Source organism: Rhipicephalus sanguineus, chromosome 2, assembly GCF_013339695.2.
Source record: "Rhipicephalus sanguineus isolate Rsan-2018 chromosome 2, BIME_Rsan_1.4, whole genome shotgun sequence".
Classification (NCBI taxonomy): Eukaryota; Metazoa; Arthropoda; class Arachnida; order Ixodida; family Ixodidae; genus Rhipicephalus; species Rhipicephalus sanguineus.
The window spans coordinates 201,259,245-201,283,407 of NC_051177.1; the positions used below are offsets into that span (position 1 = coordinate 201,259,245).

Below are 24,163 nucleotides of genomic sequence, written 5' to 3' on the forward strand. Positions count from 1 at the left end.
TCAGTCTGGCTATGTGATGTGTCCACAGATCTTTCACGAGTGGAGACTGGCACTTTGTATACTCACGTGCGCTCGTTGGGGTCCGTGGCGTGCACGGTGGACAAGACCTCGGCGGGCGCCATGCCGGTGAAGACCTGCTTCTTGGTGGTCACACCTCCTACCACGTACACCATGCCGCCCAGGAAGCCCACGCCGCAGGCCATGAGGGGCAGCGGAAGATGGCGGTACGAAACCCAGGTGTTCGACGCAGGGTTGTACAACTCCACCGAGTTGAGGATCCTGGGTAGATAGCGATCGTCAAGGCGGTGCAAAAGGATGAGCGGGGTAAACTGCAACATCTGACCTTGCTGCTTTTATGTCTAAAACTAAGAAGTACTTCTTTTTTCATTTCATGAATAAACGGCGGTAGTTGTCCATTTATTTCGATGAGAAATGTCGCGAGTGCTGGAGAGAGCTCGCGCAAAAAAAAAGAAAATTGGGGGACGCTTAAGCTTCGCCTTTAAGAGTTGAACGCGTTAGCAATATCTGGCCCCATACTCATAGTGCTCTATTTCGCTTGTCATTATGTTCAGTCGCCCGGTGTCACACACACAGTCGACCTACCAATAATAGAGGTAAAGGTTTCTGCCTCCTTCAACATCCCTTTCATGACAACTGTGTACCCACTACGTGCGTGTAATAGAATACGCCCACTAATGTGTATGCCCTTTGTAATAGGTGGTATGCTTTAAACCAACAGCAATTACGCGCGTGATACCTTTTCGAAGTTGCGATGCACCCACTACGTGTTCGTAAGCGAATAGCGCAGTATTGTGTGCCTTTTGTAATGAGTGGCCGGCATTAAACCACCAACTCGTCATGCAGTTCACATGGTGTGACGCCCGATGGCAACCTACGCTTGTGCCCCGTTTTAACGCGATATTGCATCTCGCACTGTCACACCTGTACACAGGACGCGTAGGTTTTTGAAGCAATAAAGTAAACTTCAGTGAAGTACCAAGCAATGGAGTGGCTCTGTGGTAGAACACCTGCTTGCCACGCAGACGGCCTGGGTTCTATTCTCACTCGAACCTTTTATTAGTTATTTTTTTCGGTCATGGAGTAGATGATGATTTTTCGCTCACAACTAGCGACGCCGACACCGGTATTTCTGCGGAACGAGCTCTTTAACGCTACCGCGTTAAAACGCGCGGTTCTCGTGACCTGTGCCAAAAGTGTCCTGCTCGCACAAATTGTCGGAGCCATGCATGAAGGTACTTTTTGCCAGTTAAACTGCGTGAGTACGTATGTTGGCCTGTGCCTTGAGCGACAGCTGCCAAAAGGTTAGCTGGGTAAGTGTCGTGGACTAAATACGCAATTTCTTGAAATTCTGGCGCCTCAACGGGTGCGGACGAACAAGAGAAAATCATCTAGGTCTTCTCGGGATTACAACTACATGGAAGGTACACTGCAGGCTTTTAAGGCAAGGCTGTAATAATATATTTGCTGAGAACAAATCACTGTGATTGATGTAACCAGATATAGAATAAATTTAGATTGTAAATATTTATATTCCTTGATATGTTTGGGCAGCACACTTGTGTGGGTAGGTGCCCATATACCTTAGCGCATCATCATGAGTGCTTTCGAGCTTGTGCAAGATTGCTCGGTGTCTCCAAGGGCGTTCTCGAGACACGCGTGTGAAAATAGAAAGAATTTCAAATGTAAGCGCTTCACAAACCCGTGACGACACGAAAAAGACCAATGTTGTCTCAAAAACAAGGAGCGCATCTCATCGAGCATACAGAAAGTCTGGCTTCATCTGCAAGCTGTTGTGGAGCACCACAGCGCTATGCTTGGAATCCGTGCACGGGGTATAAAGCGTGGGCTAATGAGAATAGCATTGGTGGTTATGGTGTGTTTTGAAGAAAAGCGATGTCGGTGAGTTTTATGTACATTGTAAAGAGTTTGCAGCGCAAGCACGTAAATGCTCAAAGAAGGCGACGCATGGAAGTAAGGAAGGCAAAGAGGGACGCACACGAGCACTGCAAGCTCTTGGCAGCGCTCGTGTGCCTCCCTCTTTGCCTTCCTTACTTCAATGCGTCGCCTTTCGTTCAGCACTCACGTCCGTGTGGTGAAACTCTTTAAAAATGTGTCTCAGAGGGTCGATTCCACGAAAGATCGAAAAAGGGTGTATATTTGATGTTTCCGATTTTCCTGATAATTTTGTATGTTGTGCACATATGATTGCACAGCACGAAATCGCAGTTCGTTTTCAAATAAAATTTTTTTTCAACACAGCAAAATTCGACAAGTGTCGCCGGTTGACGACGACCATTTTACGAAGAATGCGTTTTCGTAACTTCGGAACCATGCTGGCAGCTACTCAAGCTATATATTACAAATATCTTTCTTTTTGACGGAAGTAGAAGTAAAGAGGAAATAGCTCTTATCATTTCATGGAATTCTGAGTAAATTATGTATTTTTAAAAATTCACGAAAAACGCTGCGTTTTTGAAAATCAGTCGAATTTGGGACGCTATGGCTACTTCTGTGAACATCTTAGCTTGTTCATATTTGCAGTATGAATAGGCTTTTATGTGAATAATGAACCTCTGCATTTGTATTTCTCTAATAATATTCAAAGTAGTAAATTTTCATGCTCGAACACCAAAAGAGAAAAGTGCTCCTCCATTCAAAAATCTATAATAAAAAAACCCAATCTCAATTTTGTTCAAAGTCCCCCAAAATGTTCTCAAAGGACTGCAGAATGATATTATGAAAAAAACATGTTGCATTATTTTTATTAGAACAAAAGCAGAAAATGTCAAACATTGTGTTTCCAGAGCGTGGTGAACACTGCGTAAAGGACATCTCTAGTAACAAGAAAATACAGTAACACGTCTTTTTTCTTCTCTGAGCTTCGCTAAACAGCAGTAATGATCTATTGTTGGAAAGTGGGAACTGTTTTGTAAAGAAAAAAAAAGATCGTTCCAATTAAATGCATTTGCGACACCACTTACATTCCTCGTCGACGGGCAGCACGGACATTTTCATTTCTCTGGATAATTGTTTTTTTAGTAAATGCGCTTATATAAAAGTAACGAAGCTAAACGCGAAGTATGTGTAGCTGAGTCGACCATGCATTGTAAGAATGTGAGAAATCGCAAATGGCGGCAGTGGTGAACGGCGAGTACCGCAGTGCAACCTAAGCACAACAGCCACACATTGTTTGCCAGGCTTTGTCGCTATGCACGAGAAAAAGCTGGGGTGTCGATTGCGTTGGTTACACGATACATTTTTCACCGCTCGTCGCTCTCCCGCCCGGTCTCTGGATCCGCACAGTGCGGGTCGTGTGGCCCGCGCTACAAGCACTCGTGTAAACGGGGTAGCATGCGTTAGGCGGACAGGTGCAAAGGGCGGCGCGATGGACGCCCGCCTGAGCAGACGACAGCAACGAGTACGGCTGTGCCAGTCAGCCAAACACCACCTGAGATAGAAGTTAAGCATCCAAATTGTGCTTCACTTTGATGCGATCACTATGCTACGCTCTGAAGGTGGCTATGGGTAGGGGTTATAGCCATGGCCGAGATTTTGTACGGACTGCCTCATGGTGCACAAAAAGAAAATTCCGCTGCAGCAGAATTTTCGTTACGTAGAAGATATCGGATCGAGACTCTTTTGCGGAGGGTCATGAAGCAGGATGCGCGCTCAATTCAAGAGGGAAACCAGATCTGCCAGCACTCCTTCAAGAGAAAGAAGGATATGCAAAACAAAGCAGATGCAATGCAAACAAAACGTGTTTTGTCCGTGGCCAGAACTGCTGCCACCAATCTTCACGTAATCGATTCTTTTTAAACTCTGCATTGATCACATAAGGTTTGACAACGTACACATTTGGGCCAACAAAAACCACACCTCTTGGCGACCGCTTTCCAGAAATTCATTTCCATTCATGAAGAGACCTTGGCTTTTATACCAATCTCTCAATTCTGGCACAGCACATCATCATAAGAGACGCATGGAGGGAATGCGTTCTTTAGCACTCAAGATATGAATTATACTCAACTGAAATAGATGAAAGAAAAGGAGGCTACAACTGAAAGTGCATACTGTGGACTGAGGGATGTCTAACACTGGCGTGAAATCGCAAACCACGCGAATGCATTTAATTGGAACGGTCTTTTTCTTTACAAAACAGTTCCCAATTTCCGACCATAGATCATTACTGTTGTTTAGCGAAGCTCAGAAAAGAAAAAAGACGTGTTACTGTATTTTCTTGTTACTAAAGATGTCCTTTGAGCAGTAGCTACCACGCTCTGGAAACACAATGTTTGACATTTTCTGCTTTTGTTGTAATAAAAATGATGCAACATGTTTTTTCATAATATCATTCTGCAGTCCTTTGAGAATATTTTGGGGGACTTTGAACAAAATTGAGATTGGTTTTTTTTTATAATAGATTTTTGAATGGAGGAGCACTTTTCTCTTTTTGGTGTTTCGAGCATGAAAATTTACTACTTTGAAAATTATTAGAGAAATACAAATGCAGAGGTTCATTATTCACATAAAGGCCTATTCATACTGCAAATATGAACAAGCTAAGATGTTCACAGAAGTAGCCATAGCGTCCCAAATTTGACTGATTTTGAAAAACGCAGCGTTTTTCGTGAATTTTTAAAAATACATAATTTACTCAGAATTCCATGAAATGATAAGAGCTATTTCCTCTTTACTTCTACTTCCGCCAAAAAGAAAGATATTTATAATATATAGCTTCAGTAGCTGCCAGCATGATTGCGAATTTACGAAAACGCACTCTTCGTAAAATGGTCGTCGTCAACCGGCGACACTTGTCGAATTTTCCTGTGTTGAAAAAAATTTTTATTTGAAAACGAACTGCGATTTCGTGCTGTGCAGTCATATGTGCACAACATACAAAATTATCAGGAAAATCGGAAACATCAAATATACACCCTTTTTCGATCTTTCGTGGAATTGACCTGAGTTTTATGTCCTACTTCAGCGACAACTGATCGATGTTATTTTTTTATGCTACGTAGTTTTTTTTTCCCGCAGCTTACGCAGAAATCAGATATTTGCGATATTTCTTATCTAAAAAAGAAAGCTTTTGAAGACGGAAACGTGACCCTATATATATGTCTCATTCCTTTCAACCCAAAAGAATGTGTCAGTTCTGTTGTTTTATGACATGAAATGAAAATTCTGAAAATATGCTCTAATATATTTTTTTTTTATTTTACCCCACCCAAACTTAAATTGTTGTCTGTCTGCAGGTATGATAAAAATGAGTACTGTGCTAAGCTGCTCTGAAGAGACGAAGACGAAATGAACCACCTCAAGACAGGCACGGGATCTCAGCGATGTCGTGTGTCTCTCTATGCGCACGATTTATCAACTCGCGCAAAAAATCGGCACTATTAATTTAGCAAGCAGCATTGCAGGGAATGCTTGCTGAGTTCACTGTGACTCTCCAGCATTGCGTTAGCCGCCGCGGTGGTACGGTGCTCGGTTGCTACCCTTTAAGACGTGGGTTCGATCCCTGCCGCGGCGGTCGCATTTTGATGGCGTAGAAAAGCTAGATGGACATGTTCCTAGTCTTAAGTACACGTTAAAGAACCTTTGGTAGTGGAAATTTCCGGTGTAATCAACTAGTGTTTACCTCATAATCATATCGTGGTTTTACTACGTGAAAAAAGCGACAGCAATTACTATTAGCTGTAGCGATCTACACGAAAGAGACATATTGGAAAGTATAAGTTATTGGGGTGGTGCCATCAAATTTAGAGGCTTTAACAAGACTGTTGTGGGTTTCCTCTGTATGCAAGGACACTCCACACGAAGGGTCGGACACAGCAAACGTTTAGAATATATTTTAATTCATTTCCAAAGTGTACCTGAATGCCCATTCTACCAATCGAAACCAATCGCTAGCGCGCCAACTCTGACGTAGCTCTATAGGAAAGGCAACGAAAGTTGTAGTGACGTCACACCAGATCTGCTGTAGTGACGTGAGTGACCTCCGGACCTCCGCCACCTCCGCAACGAACGTACCGGCTGTAGTGAACTAGAATATATTCTAGTTCACTATAGTACCGGCAAGGCATCGGTTGCTACATCACTCACCGAGTTTCGATCGCTTCCTGGCTAAGTGCGTCACAGCCCTGTGTGGTACCTTGGTACCTTCTTGTTGCACTTGAGTGTTCTCGTGTGATTCGTGCCTTGTGATGATGTCGGGCGATATTGAAAGCAATCCGGGTCCTGCTTCTAATGCTGTACTAACTGAACTGCAGAAATTGTCTGCCGGTCAGACGGAATTAATCAGTCAGGTACAGGACCTTAGGTCTCATTTGTTATCAACCGATAAATCTATAGCAGATCTCAGTAGACGCATGACTGATCTAGAAGGGCACTGTCAAAATATTTCCTTGCGTACTGATGTGGAAGCGCTTAGAAGAGACACCGCTCGCGCGAGTGACCTTTTGCGCAAGCTTGAAGCGCGCGTGGATGACGCCGAGAATCATTCTCGGCGCAATAACCTCATATTTTATGGCCTTCCTGAATCAACTGGATCAGAAGCATTTGCCCAAGTTGAACAACTCGTCATCAAGCACTGCCATGATCATCTGGGTATTTCCACTGATCCGAAAGAAATTGAGCGCGCGCATCGTCTGGGTCGCCGCAAGGATACTAACCACCATCGCCCCGTAATAGTTACATTCGCATTCCATAAAACAAAAGGAGAGATTCTTTCTAATGGAAGGAAATTTAAAGGAACCACTTTTAGTGTTGGTGAAGACTTTTCACGTCGTGTACAAAACGTCCGTCGGCAATTGATTGCCTTTGCTAAAACCAAGTCGCTGCCTTTTTCCATCACTTACAAAACACTGCTAATGGGTCACAAGCGCTACGTCTACGATGAGCAATCGCAAACTGTAAGGGAAGCATCGTAGCAATTTTCTCGGCGCAAATCTGCCGGGCACACCCCCACACCTCAATCTGGCCTGTCACTTTCGGTAGTCTTTGCTAACGCGCGCAGTTTTTTTCCTAAACGCATCACTTTTTCTGAGCTTGTTTTATCATCATGCAGTAACGTATTGGTGATAACCGAGACTTGGCTGACAAATGATATAACCGATGCAGAAGTGCTAGATCACCTACCTGGATTTCAACTTTATCGTAAGGACCATACAGGCGCACGTGAAGGCGGGGTTCTGATCGCTGTGCACCAACAGTTATCGTGCTCGGTGGCAAGGACTGACCCTCCTGAACTTGAAATTCTTTGGGTCGTTTGCCGTGCTCACCCTCATACTGTCCTTGTAGGCGTTTGTTATAGGCCCCCGAACAGTGACCCAGATTTCGCATATAAGCACAACAATAACCTGAGTGACCTTGGCAAACAGTATCCACAAGCAGAGATACTCCTTTTCAGCGATTTTAATTTTCCTCAAATAGATTGGAGTAGTAGCGTTCCGTCAGCTGTGGGCAGTGAGCCTGCAAGAGACTTCATAGATTTCTGCCTGAATTGCAATCTAACCCAACTTGTATCCCAACCAACGCGCGTTACAGAGAGCAATTCCAGCATCTTGGATCTAATACTAACTACTCATCAAGAGAGTTTATCATCAATTACATATCTGCGTGCCGTCAGTGACCACAAGGTAATCCATGCGGCTTTTTCGTTTCGACCTGTAAAACGCGATCTTGTCACCAAAACAATCCGTCTTTACGACAAGGGCAATTATAGTGCCATCAATAATGAATTGGTATCTTTTCTTCCTGAGTTCGAGAGAATAAGCGATACACGCTCTGTGGATGAGAATTGGATTATATTTAGAGATAAGTTAGCCACTCTTGTCGAGAAGTTTATCCCAAAAATAACGTTCACCGCAAACCGAAACAAGCCGTGGTTCTCACGTAGACTTCAGAAATTAAGAAACAAGAAAAAACGCCTCTTCAGATCAGCCAAGCAGTCTAACCTTCCCTCCTTGTGGGAAAAATATTACGCCGCGGAAGATGATTATCTAAGAGCCATTCGAAACGCCAAGCACTTGTTCTTTCATGATGAGTTGCCCAAAATGCTTGCAACCAGCCCTCGCAAATTCTGGGAGGTGATAAACCCTCAGGAGATGCGCACCATTAGTCTCTCAAATGCTCATGGCGATATAGTCAACAACAATGAATGCGCGAACCTTTTTAACGAGGCCTTTTTTTCTGTTTTTACAAATGAAAGTTCAGTTCCCGATTTTCCTTTACCTGCGCGCAGCACCGAGTCTATGCCTCCGATTATATTTTCTACGGACGGCATCATTTCGATTATAGAAAACATTAAGCGTTCTTCTTCTGCAGGTGTGGATGACATTAATTCAAAACTTCTCATAAAAGTTAAACATGTGTGTGCCGCATACCTTACATTGTTGTTTTCGCAGTCATTATCATCAAGCATTCTGCCAGCAGACTTGAAAGTAGGCAAGGTCGTTCCAGTCTACAAATCAGGTAACAGAGACTCTCCACTAAATTACCATCCCATACCTTTAACAAGTATCCCCTGCAAAATCATGGAACATGTCATCTACTCCCATATCATCAACTTCTTGGACTTAATGCACTTTTTCATCCTTCTCAACACGGGTTCCGAAGAGGTTATTCTTGTGAAACGCAGCTGGCCATTTTCATTCACGACTTACATTCTAACCTTGACTGCGACGTTCAGACTGACGCTCTTTTCCTGGATTTCGCTAAAGCATTTGACACTGTCCCTCACAAACGCCTAATTCTTAAATTATCTCTGTTAAATCTAGATCCTTACGTACTTGCATGGATAACATCTTTCCTGACTAATCGCTCCCAATTTGTGTTTGTTAATAATAACTCTTCTAACCGACTACCTGTAACTTCAGGTGTCCCGCAAGGGTCTGTCTTAGGGCTTCTACTCGTCTTAATTTACACTAACGATCTACCATTGCATGTATCATGTAACTTTCGTATGTTTGCCGATGACTGCGTAATCTACCGATCAGTAACCAACATTCATGACCAAACACTAATTCAGCATGATCTTAACAACATACAAACATTGTGTAACCGTTGGTTAATGAACTTAAATCCTAATAAATGTAAGCTTGTTTCTTTTTCTCGCCGCCGTAACCCTTTTGAGTTCACTTATTCCATCGCTAATGTTCCCATACAATCAGTTCAATCTTTCAAATACATCGGCATCACCTTGGCTCATGACCTGTCTTGGCGTCATCACACTACTAACATCATCTCCTCTGCTAATAAATCACTCGGGTTTCTCAGACGACACTTACGCCATACTCCGCCTCACGTCAAGACGCTTGCATACAAATCGTTTATCAGGTCCAAACTCGAGTATGCATCTTCCATCTGGAGCCCTCATCAATCATACATCATAAGAGAACTCGAATCACTTCAAAATCGGGCTACCAGGTTCATTCATTCTGCATATTCGTACGATATCAGCATCTCATCTCTAAAGGCGGAATCAGGTCTGGAAACCCTTGCTTCACGCCGACAGTGTGCCACCCTCTCTCTTTTTCATATGTTTTATTTCAGTTCACTGAATCATCCACCGTACATCACGCCCCCTCCGCGCATATCCCATCGCACTGGTCATCCGTTACAAGTCGCAATACCACGAACCCGGACCACTGCATTCCAAGCCTCCTTTTTCGTAACAGCAGCAAAAGACTGGAACGGCCTGCCTCACGCCATTTGTGCCATCACTAACCCATCTATGTTTGCAGAAGCCATTAAAAACACCGTTGTATAGTTCTTTTTTTTTTGTTATACACCACCCCTTATGTAGTACCCCTACAGGAGGTCTTTAAGGAAATAAAAGTGAAGTGAAGTGAAGTGAAGTCATGTGACCAAGCCTTCTACGTCACTGCCCAACCTCGGCGCCCAGAAACTGAAACCGAAAGTTGTCCGCATCAAAAGGCAATATTAAATTATTTAGCGAGAATACATGAATCTTGGTGCGTGCTTCATGCTTCATGGAGCTATAGGAAACGCTTACAGCCATGAACGCGCAAGCCACAAACATGGTGGCACCACCCCTTTGAAAAAGTAAATGTAAAAGAGACAATAGATAAACAAGTAGCAAAAGTGACCGAATGGCTTGGTTGGTATACCATCGTATGCAGTGTTTCAAGGAGGGTGTGTTCAGCTCTGGCCTGCGAAAACTGTCCTACATTTGATTTTTATGTTTTCTTTGTCCTCTTAAGATGTAAATTCCATCGCGCAATCATTCCTTGTAAATATTTGCTACAGCGTCTGATAGAATGAATGATATAAAATGAATAGGTTCTCTGGCTGTCTGCCTTTTTCCAATTTGTTCGTACTGTTGAAAACAAACGAACTCAATCACGAAGGGGAAGACGCACGTCAAATTACATGGACTACTGCAAAGCCAAAGCGACGGGCACCTGTGCAGACCCAGCAGTTTTCGGGGTCATGGTGGTAATCGGATTCTTGAGCTTCATTCGTATTCGCGGACCATACTCTGCAGTGTGTCGCTTAAGGGGAAAGCATTAGATGCCTCATAAGACGCGACAATTGACCGTCGGTGTCAGCGTGCCGCCTCCATGGCGTCAACACAAGTGATGCACAATGTTATCATCAGTTGATAACGTCACCATACGACGTCATCGCCACGTCACAGATCGGCAAATTTGTGACCTCACTGTGACTTGTGTATAACGTGACATAATTTCACGTCATGTGAAGACGTCATCACATGGCATCGTAACCAAAGGTGGGGCGATCACTAAGACAGTGAAAAACCAGGTTGAGTGCATGAAACTTTCGGAGGAGGGCGGGGGAGGATCAGTAATAATATCCGGGGTGTTAGCCTCCCAAAACCACGATATGATTATGAGGGACGCCGTAGTGGAGGGCTCCGGAAATATCAACCACCTGGGGTTCGCTAACGTGCACCTAAATCTAAGTAAACGGGTCCAAACATTTTCGCCTCCATCGAAAATGCAGCCGCCGTGGCCGGGATTCGATCCCTCCTCCTTCGGGTCTGCAGCCGAGCGCCATAACCACTAGAACACCGTGGCGGGGCAGGGGGAGGATCAACTCATTGATTTAGAAGAAAATTAAGATGGATTACGCATTGCAGTCGTCTTTGGCGAATGCATAAGAGACCCTGTGAGTTTATTTTTGCGTTCTAGCTGGTTTTATGCACATTAGAAAGAAAATAGGCAATCACTTGGTGTGCATCAAAGATATAGCCGAACAAGCGAGTGGAGCTGATAACGGAGCGAAAAAAAGGGTTAAACAGGCAACGGCCACGCTACTCTGATTAGCGCGTTCGACAGACGCTGACACATTGTTCTTTTTATTGTTTTTTTTTAATGGAAGCTTTATTGCCCGACCCGTGTCGCCGTCGGTGTGGCTGTCGTTGTAAGTGAAAGAAAAAATAGCTCCTCAGCCAGAGCTGGCGTGCCGGAAGCCGCCAACTCTCGCAAGCGCCTCGCCGGATCACGCCACTTTTGCAACCAATCACAAGCACTCCCTCCCTCCGGAAAAGACAAAGGAAGGTTCGCTCACTCCGTTCGCGCCATTTTCCTAGTTCAAAGCCAGCTGCGCTATGGGTAGAGTGCACTTGATCCGCTCCATCGAACAGGAGGCAGCCTTGAAAGAACGAAAACGGGAGCGGGCCCTTGACACAAACGCGGGGCATATGCGCTCGGGTCAAGGGTTGGGTGGCGGTTTGGTTGTACGCGATCAAGAGTTTAGACTGAAGGATTTCAGAAGGGATTAGGTTACGTAATGCTAAAGCTTTAGCACAAACCGAGCACAGCGGACAAAGAAACGACGAGGACAAGCGCCAACTTCCAACTATCGTTTTTATAAAAGTAACACAGGAACGCGGCTGAATCAGATGACAAACGAGCCGGCCCATCTCCGTTGCTCGTAGGGCGCATGCGGTAAAATCACCCCACATGCAAAGCCAGCCGTCGAAAGCTGCTAAGGAGGGCGAAAACGCCCCGCCCGTCTTGAAAGAGCATGAAGGGACGCGCTGGGTGGAGGGAAAGGGACGGGGGGATTGAGGTCGCTCGTGCAAGTGTGAACTTTGATTGTAAGGGCGCGGTCACGATCTCTGGCGCGCGCTATCTCGGCACGCATCAGCGCGGAAAGCTCAAAGTTCTACGTGCTGCGCCCTCAACGCGAAGAGACTGCGAAATCCGCTCCTCTCCCTGAAGCGGCCGTATCCTCTTCCACCAGCGTTTTGTAGAGTTACGCGAGTCCGGATCTAAAAGAGTGAGCTACTAGCCTTATTTCATATGACATTACAATTTGTTGCTATAGCATTCATTGCTTCGCCCTTGCGGTGACACTGTGATTTTTTTCCTCAGACCTAGGGTACCAGCTGTTTGACACGGTACTAAACACGTGCGGTAACAGCCAGCCGCCCATGCACTCCAGCTGATCGGGCACATACAGCAAAATACCGTCAACGCACGCACATGGGATACGTGTGGTGTAGCCGTGCTGGAGAAGTTCTGAAGCTGTGTTTCAGATATATAACTTTCACTGATATGATTGATGGACATTACGGTGACAGCTGTGCCAAAACACAACTCTCCGAACGCCGTAAGTTCTGCTTCATACAAGCATTTGTCAGTGGATCATCTCCAAATACGATAACTTTATCCTAAAGAACAGACGTGATACACGCGGAAAGCTCCCTAGGGAGCGCATCAGCGCTTCTTTTCTGTCCATTCAATGCAGTATGGTCATTTTCTGTATAACGTATATAGTGTGTATGCGGAAAGAAACGACGATGTTTGGTTCGATTGGTATTACTTAATACTTTCATTTGAATACGAAATCTAGCGGCGCTGCGCATCCAAGTTCCGGGGTTGCGATCAAGCTGATTGCCATTGATACAGTATTTTAGGTACCCTGGCCTTTCTTTGCTATACAGAGCATTTGATACATTCGTAGTGTTTAGCGAGTCTCTATTTGGCTGGGTCGTACAAACTTTCACTTTAAGAGAAGCTTGAAGAAATAAATGCGGGGATTTATGATGTAGCCGCTAAACCATGATCTGGTTCAACTTCACACAAGGGACTCCTTTTTTCTAACTGCGGTTCCCGAATGGACACTAAATAGAAACAAGGAATAAGTTTAGATCGATAAATTATGTTCTGAGAACTTTAATGTCATTAATTTCGTCATCATAGGTTTATTGATAGAGGAGAAAATAAAGTTCGAAGTCTCATTTTTAAATTTTGCGCCGCAATCGCGCCGCGTGACGGCAAGGATTCAGATGTGTATGTATCGTATTTTGGCGCCATTGGCTCAAGAAAATTACCCCAGACTTGGTATGTCAAGTCTATGGCCCCCTCCGAGGCCAATGCACTTCATTTCTACGGATTACGAACTACGTTGTCTAGTAGGCGCCGTCAAAACATGTGATGTTATGGCGAATGGTGCGGAAACTTCAAGGTGGCGCCGCCACCAACATTTTGTTCTTGCGCGTTTTCTCGCTGGTGGCGTTTTTGGTACCGTGAAAGAGAACTTTACTAATATGAGAAAAATCGTTTTGCTCTTTAGTGTCCCTTTAATGCTAACGTAATGCACAGTGCACGAGCACTTTTCAGTTCTTCTGAGAGTGACCATGGCAATGGGGAATCAGAAGGCCAGTCATAACGGGAATGTTTAATTATTTTAAAGGAGACCTAGAGGTCTGTCAAATCAGTGTAGATGTCCAATCACAGCGCAAAAGTTCGAAGAATCTTGATAAAACGACCTTGAGTACCACTTTTCTTGCAATACGCCACAAAACACGCGGCAATCAACGTTTGCTTGCGTCGCTTACAGAACCACTGGCTCAAGCGGTAATCAGCTTAATAGAAAGATTAAGGAGGCTCAACCGACAGCAGCAACTGATGAAGTGCTTGTGTAAGCATGCCATCATAACAGCTCAGCTTGTGCATCATGCCATCATAATAACTTCTATTGATAAAAGTCTGAGCATGAGTCTCTTAGCTTTGGTAGAATCTTTAGCACTTCATGTCTCGCTTATACTATGCCTCGATAGAGGCTTGATTAATGCCTATGCCGATGGTTACTCCTAACTCTAACGTGGCTACAAGAATAAACTGCTGCAGTAGCGCCATTCTGTGCCTCCTTTTCACATCCGTGTACATTCTGCATAAACCGTCGAAGTAAGAGAATGCGCATTAAATGCTGCATGAACATAAAAACATCAGAAAGGCCGACGTTTCGGTAGGTGGACCTACGGCACCGCTTGACGCGAAGTCGAAGACTAAACAAACACGTCAAGCAAATGCGCCTTTGAAGAACATAGGATTATATACCGGCTGGCCTATACTATACCCCTTTCCTTTAGCACTTACGTGCTTGCGCTGGAAACACTTTTAACAATGAACTGTAACCAACTAGCCCAAATCGCCGTTCTTCTATCCGTATACTGCCGTCTTTACTTTGGATCTCATAAAAAGAAGTCAAGAGTCGTTAGTAAGCTATATTTAAAAGCCTATGTCGCAGGCAAGCGGTTCTTGATACCAATGCGCCTACAGTGGTGGCCCGCTTACTCTTCCTTGTCGTCCTTGCCGCCAACGACCATGATCTTCTCGTAGACAACAGTGGCTCCGTGACAGGCCCTGGCGTGCAGCATATCGGCCGCACGATCCCATCGTTTCTCACGGACGTGGAATGTGAACACCGAGCGCTGCGCTCGGCCTAGGCCTCCCTTGCTCGTGACCACGGGTCCACGCCCGCCTGTGGATAGAGGTATTCGTGCGTGAGGCTAGGAATCATTCTTCCACAAAGAACGTGGTGATAGCCCGTAAGATCAAGGAAAGTTTTTTTTTTTTTATAGAGCACAGCTCTTAGCCGCCCGTTCCTGGGATAAGCGGCGTCGCCGTCAATGGCGTAACCGATAGACATGAACAAGTAAACAATATACTTGAAAAATAAAATCACAAGAATTCCCCGGATCGAATTGGCCTTGAACCTAGGCCCTCTGCGTGCCAGTCAAGTTTCCTATCACGTAGCCACGCTGGTGCTTGAAAGTAATTTGCAAAAAGACCCTATACAGACGTCATGTCCGGCAAGCTATCTCGTTGAGATATGTAATATGGCATGACAGAAGAATAAAATAACAAACAATCATCGTACAGTGCTAATTGCGCAACGTGTGTGTAGTTTAATGCTGCCCATCCACTGCACAGTGTTCAGCCATAATTCTTCATCTCAGCGTCAACAATGTGCACATTATACCTTAGAGATGTGTAGCGGGTGCCTCGCCTATCCGTATAAAGACGAATAATGCGCTGGTGGGTGCCGTCTTACTTCACAAAAATGAAGATTTATGGTTGTAGTCGATACCTTGCGGAAAGCCAAAACAGTCGGCCTTGCCCCAACACGAAGCTGCGCTCAGAATTCGCATTAGGCGCTATCGTAATTGTGGGGGAATTTTTCGCAGTTGACCGAACTCATCTGACGATTTTAAATGCGAAGCATTTCTTAGAAAACTTCTGCGACTTTGAGCGTATCTATCTATCTATCTATCTATCTATCTATCTATCTATCTATCTATCTATCTATCTATCTATCTATCTATCTATCTATCTATCTATCTATCTATCTATCTATCTATCTATCTATCTATCTATCTATCTATCTATCTATCTATCTATCTATCCGACTACGACTTTGTGCCCTCGCCTCGCCACTGTGGTCTAGTGGTTATGGCGCTCGACTACTGACACGACGGTCGCGGGATAGAGACCCGGTCGCGGCGGCCGCATTTTCGATAGAGGTGAAACTGTTTCAGGCCTGTGTACATAGATTTAGGTGCACGTGGAATAACCCGAGGTGGTCGAAATTTCCGGAGCCCTTCTTAACGTTTTGGGACGTTAAACCCCAGATATCATTGGTACATTTCGTGCTCTCCTGGCCGTTGGTATGGCATACCATAATTTGTATGGCATACCTCTCCTGGCCGTTGGGATGGCATTCCAATGTTTGTATGGCATACCGTGACTACATTACAAACATAAATGACAGATCATAGCATGAAAGCCATGGCATGCATGTCATGAATGGCACGATGTACATATAAGGGTCTTAGTGCTGTTGCGGCTGTTGCGTTCAATTGATACATAACATAATTCGTATGGCGTGACCTGAGTACATGATGAACTGACAGGTCCTAACAGACAAATCATGACACGTCATGTACATCATGGTTTACATGACATGGCCTCGGGAAGCTCGAGCCCTTTCAAATAAATGGATATATAGCGAAGTTATTTCGACGAGACACTTCTGTATGACGAACATACATGGCAGATGGTAACATCGAAATCATGAAATGCATGTCAAGTTCGACAAGCCTTACATGCCACACTCATGGTACGCTCGCGGCCGTTTCGCTAGCTTGATATACATCAAAAATGGTATTGCGCGACGTGATTGTAAAATGAACAATAATTACAGGGGGTAACATGAAAATCATGAAACGCATGTCATGCAAAGCCTGCTTTACATGCTTTACATGCCACGCTCATTGTGCGCTTACGGCCGTTTCGCTAGCTCGATATACACAAAATTGTTTTTGCGTGACGCGACTACATGATGGAAATAAGTGACATGTGGTAATGTAGAAATAATGACATTCATGTCATGTATGGCATCTCACGGTGATGGTGCGCTCGCGGCCCTTTCGCTAGCTTGATATACACCAGAAGTGGAATTGCGCGGCGTGAGTACATGGTGCACACCAAATTTAGCTGGCCACACTTGAATCATGATATGCTTTTTCTGTACGACATGACTTACATGCCACGCTCATGGTGCGCTTACGGCCGGTTCGCTGGCTTGATATACACCAAAATTGGTATTGCATGCCGTGACTGTGTGACGAGCATAAATGACCTGTCCTAACATGCAAATAATGAGATGCATGCCACGTGCCACATAATTTACATGAAACTGTCTTCGTGTGCTTCCAGCCGTTGTGTTAACCGGGTATATACCAAATTTGGTATGGCATGGCACGAGTTCGCGACAAACATAAATGACAAGTCATCAAATTGTATAACCCGAATACGCGTTTCATTGGTGGCGTATATACCAGATTGTACATGCATGTATACATGATAACCATGCGATATACAGGGAAGTAGATCTCATGACATGAATGACAATAATTGCCTCAAAGACAAACAAGGCGATGTAGGCAGCTTCTTGCTGGCTGCATTTCATTACATCGATTCTCACAGTGCGTGGTATCTGCCGTATTTTTTGTGTATAAGTTATCGGGCCTGCCCCAATTTGTGGCGGCACTATACTACACTGTGTATGGGATCGAACCGCTTCACTGTAGTACACGCCGTAGACTCGGCGTGTCCTGTAGACGTGGACGATTGCGGAGATCAGTAAAAAACGGAACAGAAATTTCCGAATATAGAGATTAGTGCGAAATTCAGCCGCAGTTTGCTAGTGTGTGATCGACCAAACAGGCGCACAAGACCACAAACCCCTGAAAAAAAATAAATGGAGAGGTTTTATTTATTAAGGGGAGTTCGCTAATTTTGAACGCATAATGGTCTAGACAGGAAACTCAGCAACCTGCGCGTCGGAAGGGGTGGTTAGCTGCGGACACTCATAAGCCGTATTGGGGTCAGATAAAAATCCACACAGGCCAATGACAGTAAAGGTAAGAAATGAAATGCTCCGTTATATAAAATGTCAATAGCTTCCCTTCCAGTTTCTAATGAACTGCCGAACGAGCTAGTTGAGTGTTCATATACCGAGAACGTAGATGCAGCCTGCGAAGTAAACAACGGCGTGGTAGTTTCGCGGCTCGGGCATCGGTGGAATAGCGAGCCATTGGTTCAGCTGAGGCTTGAACACGTACGACGACGTTCCTGCATTGCAACAGCAACTTTTTTATAGACACCGGTATACTTAGCATAAACAGAATAGCGCAAAATGACGAAATCTGCCTCATAAAGACACATTTCCTCGAGTGATGTTAAACAGTCAGCCAAAGTGGCTCGAAAAGGAAATCAAGGCTTTTGCTATCTTTTCTATGAATAAGAAACGCAGTGGGTCGGGCATCAGTATATTTCTCACTGAAGAGACAACTATAAGTGAAACTTAGCTGTAAACCTGATCCTTGAATCTACGCGCTAACGTAGCAGGGTTTCATAGCAATAACTGGCCCAAGGCGTCACGAAATACATTTACGCGACGCAAACCAAGCATACATGCACTAAATTAGATGAAGCAGCACACTTACGGGATCCGTGTTTGTTTCGTTTAAGAAGGCGTGCGTATGAAAGAGTTACGTAAAGATAACGGCGTCATGTTTTGACATCGAAACAAGCACCGTACCAGCCGAGGTATTCTCTGGTTCCTTGAGGTCCGCGCCGCCAAGTACGACCACAACAGCCGAATCCGAGTTCTGTACTTTGCCCACGAGCGATACTTCCTGGGCCTCCTCCTCTCTGGCATTCCTGCGAATGTGCGCTCTCAGCGAATACCTAATGGGCAATGTAGTGCGCTGCAGAACGGTTACACCGCACTTGAGCCACAATGATACTCTGCCATAATGTCGCAACATCTTAAGGAAAAATGATCTCTATGATTTGCGATGAATACAGCACGGAGGGGGTAATATGTTTGTTGTGGTTCAATGTTCGGCTTGTGATTTGTTCGACAAGTTCTTGACACCGAAAGTGCAGGGGTACTTTCGCTCTGTCTGCCTACCCGCTGCCACTTCTACCGCTCTAGAGTTCACTATATTTTCACGTACATTGCCAACCGCCCTTCAGTTCTCAGCCGTTTGCGCCAGACAGTAGCAGCGCTGCGGGCGGAAAAGTTATTTTCCTTGAATTTGTCATGTTTTATTGGCTTTTTCGAAGTAAATGCCAGCTGACAGTCGAGGCAACGAATCACCTGAAAACTTCAGAACTTCACTCAAAATCTGCAGTATCACACACCACAGAATACACTTGAGCAGGCCGCACCATTTCATTTAATTGAAAAGGACCATTTAGGGTGGCGACAGCTTCTTCTGAATTTGTCTCAACTCTTACGCCTTTCACCATATCCTTCATACCTCCTGTAAACGAAGCCGTGTATCCTCCTGCAAAACGATGTCGACAGCACACATATAGAACGCGCGCCCTGCTGGCTCGACATTCTTATTCCCATACTTTATAGCTAATCGTGTGCTCGCCAGTGCATGTACCTTGCCTATGTGGCCATCTAACCAAGCCCTATCAACATACGAATTCATAAAATAGGACTTATTCATACTTCACTGGAGGCTGCGGCTAAGAACCCGCACCACAGAAAAAGAGTACTTAATAATATCAGGAAACGTAGATTATAGTGGCAAGCCTAACATGGTATACGCCAGGTGAGATGGCGAATTATCAAATTATCAAACATTGGTAGCCAGATCAAAACGAAAGTGAGGCGCGAACACCCATTAGCACGTAAATTCTTCCAAACGCGCTTACACTAAAGTTATTCAAAGGTTGTGATACTGGTGTCCCACATGGTCATTGGATCGCGATGAGGGACGATCGGTGTCGGATTTCTTGACCACAGTCAAGTATGGTCGCTGCTACACGTTCCAAACGAAGACAAGGTGAGGTAGGGGCAACTCCTATTACGGCAAAAGCATAAACGCGTATGCTCACCTGCCGTCCTTCTTTGAAGGCGAGGACGTCCCACTGGCGCTCACGTCCAGGCCCGGCGTGGTCGACCTCTTGCCCCAGCCTAACATTATGGCACCAGGCTACCAGAAGGGCAGCCCCGCACGCTCACCGCTGACCGGCTTCTTCTTCTTCTTCTCCTCAGCCGATGGAGATTGGCGTATGATGATGATGATGATGACCTTTATAAATGGCTCACACCCACTCAAGGCGATTGGCCAAGGCAGTGAACGGAAACTTTATTGTCAAATCAATGAGATCTGAGTCCGGCGTCTTTTTAGTGGAACTGGGCACCCCCGGCGGACGCGGTTCCGAGACGTTGTCTCGAAGCGGCTTACTCGGCACTCTGCACGGCCCAGAGTTGCGCTGTCAGGTTCGAGCTCAGCTTCTCCGCAGAATGACAAATAATGGCTTAGTAGGTGCTTCCCAACTTCACAAAAATTGTGATTTATGGCGTAGTGGTTACCTTGGTAGTGTGATTGTAGTAGTAGCCCCAAGAGAGTTTACAACGGGCTCTAGAAATGCCGCTCTTCCAGCTTTCACTGTGACAGTGCTGCGCCTTCCGCGCACGCGAGGCCTGCGCTGAAACTGCAGCACAGTCACAGCGAAAGCTGGAAGAGCGGCGTTTCTAGAGCCCGTTGTAAGCTCTCTTGGGGCTACAATACAAGTACACTAGAAAGGTACCCACTACGCCATAAATCACAATTTTTGTGAAGTTGGGAAGCACCTACTAAGCCATTATTTGTCATTCAGCGGAGAAGCGAGGCACCAGCTACACGTCTGTAAGGCATTATGTGCACTTTGTTGACGCGACGACTGATGCCAATTTGTCTCCTCTGGTTCCAGTAGGAATCTGAGGAGATTCCACGCCTTGGTTAACCCCAGCTCACTATCCATGCTGTTACACGTTTCTTCCCACTGTGACTTGCAAAGCTGTGACGCATATTCCTCGATGTCTCTATTTAGTTCGGCAATTTTTCTACGTAAAGTTTTATTGCATCATTTTGTTTTCCATCGGGCTTGTAGGCTACGTTTAGCCTCCCACATGTGCAAAAGTTTACTGTCTAAGACCTGGAGGTTCGCCTCGGGCGGGACCTCATGCGTTGCCGTCGCGACATCCCGCTTCTGCGTTTCGGTCCACCTTTTGATATCGCCGATATTTTCCGAAGAGTTAATCTTCTCTTTCTTGATCTGTCTGAATTTATCCCACTCGACAAGTTTGAGTCGCTTGCTTCTCGTCTTGCGCGGCCCCGCGTCGACTTGAATTTCTACAATGGCGTGATCGCTGCCTAAATCCTCTTGTGTATTTGTCCACCACACGTTCTCTATGTTTTTAACAAACGCGAGGTCGGGTGAGGTGTCTGCACAAACGCTGTTCCCTCTTCGCGTAGGTGTAGAGGGGTCAGTAACGAGAGTGAGACCTTCCTGTTGCGCGTCCTCCCATAGATTCTTGTCTTTCAAGGTTTCATATTTGTAGCCCCATGCTGTATGGTGAGCGTTAAAGTCTCCCGCTACGAGGAGAGCTCGGTTACCCGCTATGCCAGCCGCTTTCTGAGTAACGCGCGAAAGCGGTGCTTAAGTCAGGGGCTGCTGTACACGTTAAGAATGAAAAGACTGTCGTTCCGGTTCTTCGTGGGTACTATCTCAACCAGCAAGTGCGGTGTCGTGTCGGCCTTAATCTCGTGTTGCGTTACGGTCAGGTTACGTTTGACTAGCGTCGCGACGGCCGGTTTGTCCCGAGGGGCGGTATCGTGAAATGACCTGTAATCCGATAATTTAGCCTTAACGTTAGTCTCCCGTAGGAGTATCACGTGCGGTTTCTCCTTGTGAATTAGGTACTGTTGCAGGTTTCCCCGCTTTCTAGCGTATCCTCTGCAATTCCACTGCCAAATTATGTACGTTTTCGTGTCGTGTGTAGCCATGGTGCCAGCGAAAGTTAGTGTTTTCCAGTGCTATCCAAGTCTCTGTTTCCACTGATCTGTGGTACGCTTTCCCTGTCGGTTTGACAGGCCCCACAGTTGCTAGCTGGCAATCTTCTTTCTGTGGTTTCGACCCTCATCTGTAAGGCTGTAAGTTGTTGCTGCATTGTAGCAGTTATCTGCTGCATCGCGTTAGTGAGCTGGCTAAGCATTCCTTCCATTTCCATCTTACGCGTGTTCTTTCCTCCTCTATTTCTTTCCGCATTGTCCTTATGTCTTCTTCTACTGAGTTTCTCGTCTATCCTGTCTTTGTCTACTCTTTTCCTCTATTTTCTGTGTTTTACTCTCGGCATGAGCCGAATCCACTTCTACTGCCCTGCGTTTCGTGGGTGTGGGCACCGTTTCTTCCCCAGGTAGTACTTCCCCTGTATTTTCCGCAAATTGGATGATTACGTAATTCCTAGTTACCTCGTCCTTTAGTTTGGCATTTTCTTCTCTGAGTTCCTTTATTACGTTGATGTATCTGGTGTTATCGCTCTCCAACTGCTCCAGTCGTTTTTGGATTCGCATCATAATGTCGTTTTCCCCTACACTGTTAGGAGTGGCAGTACCGAACCGCGCGTGCGCCCAGGAGGCGGCTTTTTCTGCCCAGCCCACCTTGAAGGCTTTGGGTGGCCCGTCTTTATCTCCGTTTCCGGTAGCTCGCGTCGTTGTGGTGCCGGTACTGGTGGTAGACCTGCTCCGGGACCTGGATCCGGCCTTGGCTCCGGCTCCGGGCGCAGGCTGTCGCTTGGCGTTCCGCGACCGAGAGCGGGAGCGGGAGCGGAGCGCGAGGTGGATCGCCCTCGTCTCTCTCCCTCCAGCACCGAAAAGTCGTTTCCTCTTTCCTCGTTGTGTCTTTGGTCTTTGGCTGTTTCTTCTTCTTCTTATCGTTGTCTTCTTTCCCAGAGTTGTTTCTTCACTATGTTAGGAGTCCTGTACTTGGCGTGGCATTTTCTGTCTCCGGTCGGGTGATCCTTGCCGCAAAGTCGACATCTGGGTTCGCATTGGTGGTCTTCCGCTGGATCATCGCAGCCACAACCTCTGCATCTTTTATAATGTGGGTTGGGGCAAACAATCGGATCGATGTCCGAGTCGGCCGCATGCGTAGCACGTCTCGTCCTGTTTCTTGTATAGCACGCAACGGTGCTCCGTTCCATTATAGTAGATGTAGTGCGGCACTACACTTCCTTCGAATACGACAATAGCGTTTGCCGTCTTTCCCATCCTCTTCGCGTGCAACAACGTTGGGTTTTGCTCGTTGACCAGATGTCTCTCTATGTCGTCAGGGAAGCCTTCGTCGGGTATCCCACGGATGATGCCCTTGGTTGTATTTTCCGGCGCCGCTGCGTATGCACTCGCTTCGTACTCTTTGTCTCCCATGCGTAGTTTGCAGATTTCACAGTATCTTCTGGCCCTTCCATCCGATGAAGTGCTCACTACCATTATGTAGTGCCTTTCGTTGAGACGGAAGATATCACCTCTTGTTTCTTCTTGCGTCAGTCCGGCCGCGTTGCGTATGCTGTCGCCGATCCGAGCAGCACGATGCGTCGCGGTGCAGAAGCCAGCTCTAGGGCCCACGATGATTTTGATGTCGTCCGCCGGCAGGTTCGGTTTCTTGATCTTCATGTTCAGTCTTCGCACATTTCTGGCTGCCCTTCTTATATATGTTTCTTCGCTAGCCAGCGTGTCAACTGTCTGCTCAACTGGGTCAGTGCCCTCGACGGGCGTCTTGCGTTCCTTGCATTTACTTCAGCGCAGTTTCTAGCAGAGGCGTGGTTGCGTGGTAGAACACCTGCTTGCCACGCAGACGACCTGGGTTCGAATTGCACTCGGAACCAAGGTTTCACTATTTATTTAATTTGCAGCTTTCTCGATTTCTCGGTCACGAACAGGATGATGATTTTTCGCTCACAGCCAACGACACTGACGCTGACGCCTGAATTTCTGCAAAACGAGCTCTCTAACCCTATCGCGTTAAAACAGCCGCTGTGGCCGCAGGCCTTTTTGAGACTCTGAGCGAACACGGTGACGTCATGTTCGGTATGCCGTATCGTCTGCAACAGCAGCACATGTGAAGCTTAGCCTCCGCGATTAATTCTGGCGAGAAAGCGCAGCCGGAACTCGTGAGGGAGGCCATGGTTGAAAATACGTGACGCAGTCGTTCACATTACTCTCGGCGGTGTCTCGTTGTGTGAGAGACCGTAATACAGTCGCACAACTTTCAGTGTCTCTTTAATTACTTGATCATCCTGTACACCAACAGCTCTCTCGCAGTTAGTTACTCCCCCGACAAAGGAACCGAAGCTGACGTAGTTCATTTGCTCATGTCGACACCCACACTTCCGGCGCGATCGCGCGGCCAGAGCAAGACAAAGTATCCTACACTCTAAGAAAAATGCCCCCACCTCCCCCAAGGGAATCGTGTGGAAATGCGAATGCAGTTCTTGCGCCGAGAGTACACGGCGT

General features: G+C 46.0%; 1 protein-coding gene across 1 annotated transcript; it reads right to left on the minus strand.

The window, feature by feature from the left end:
• Window positions 1–62: 62 nt before the first annotated feature.
• LOC119383994 (alpha-scruin) lies at window positions 63–19,807 on the minus strand. Its single transcript, XM_049413034.1, has 5 exons — window positions 19,722–19,807; window positions 18,406–18,527; window positions 17,820–17,936; window positions 14,595–14,781; window positions 63–279 (listed from the first exon to the last, which is right to left on the minus strand). The coding sequence occupies exons 1-5, from the start codon at window positions 19,805–19,807 to the stop codon at window positions 63–65; spliced, it is 729 nt and encodes a 242-aa protein (XP_049268991.1).
• Window positions 19,808–24,163: the final 4,356 nt, after the last annotated feature.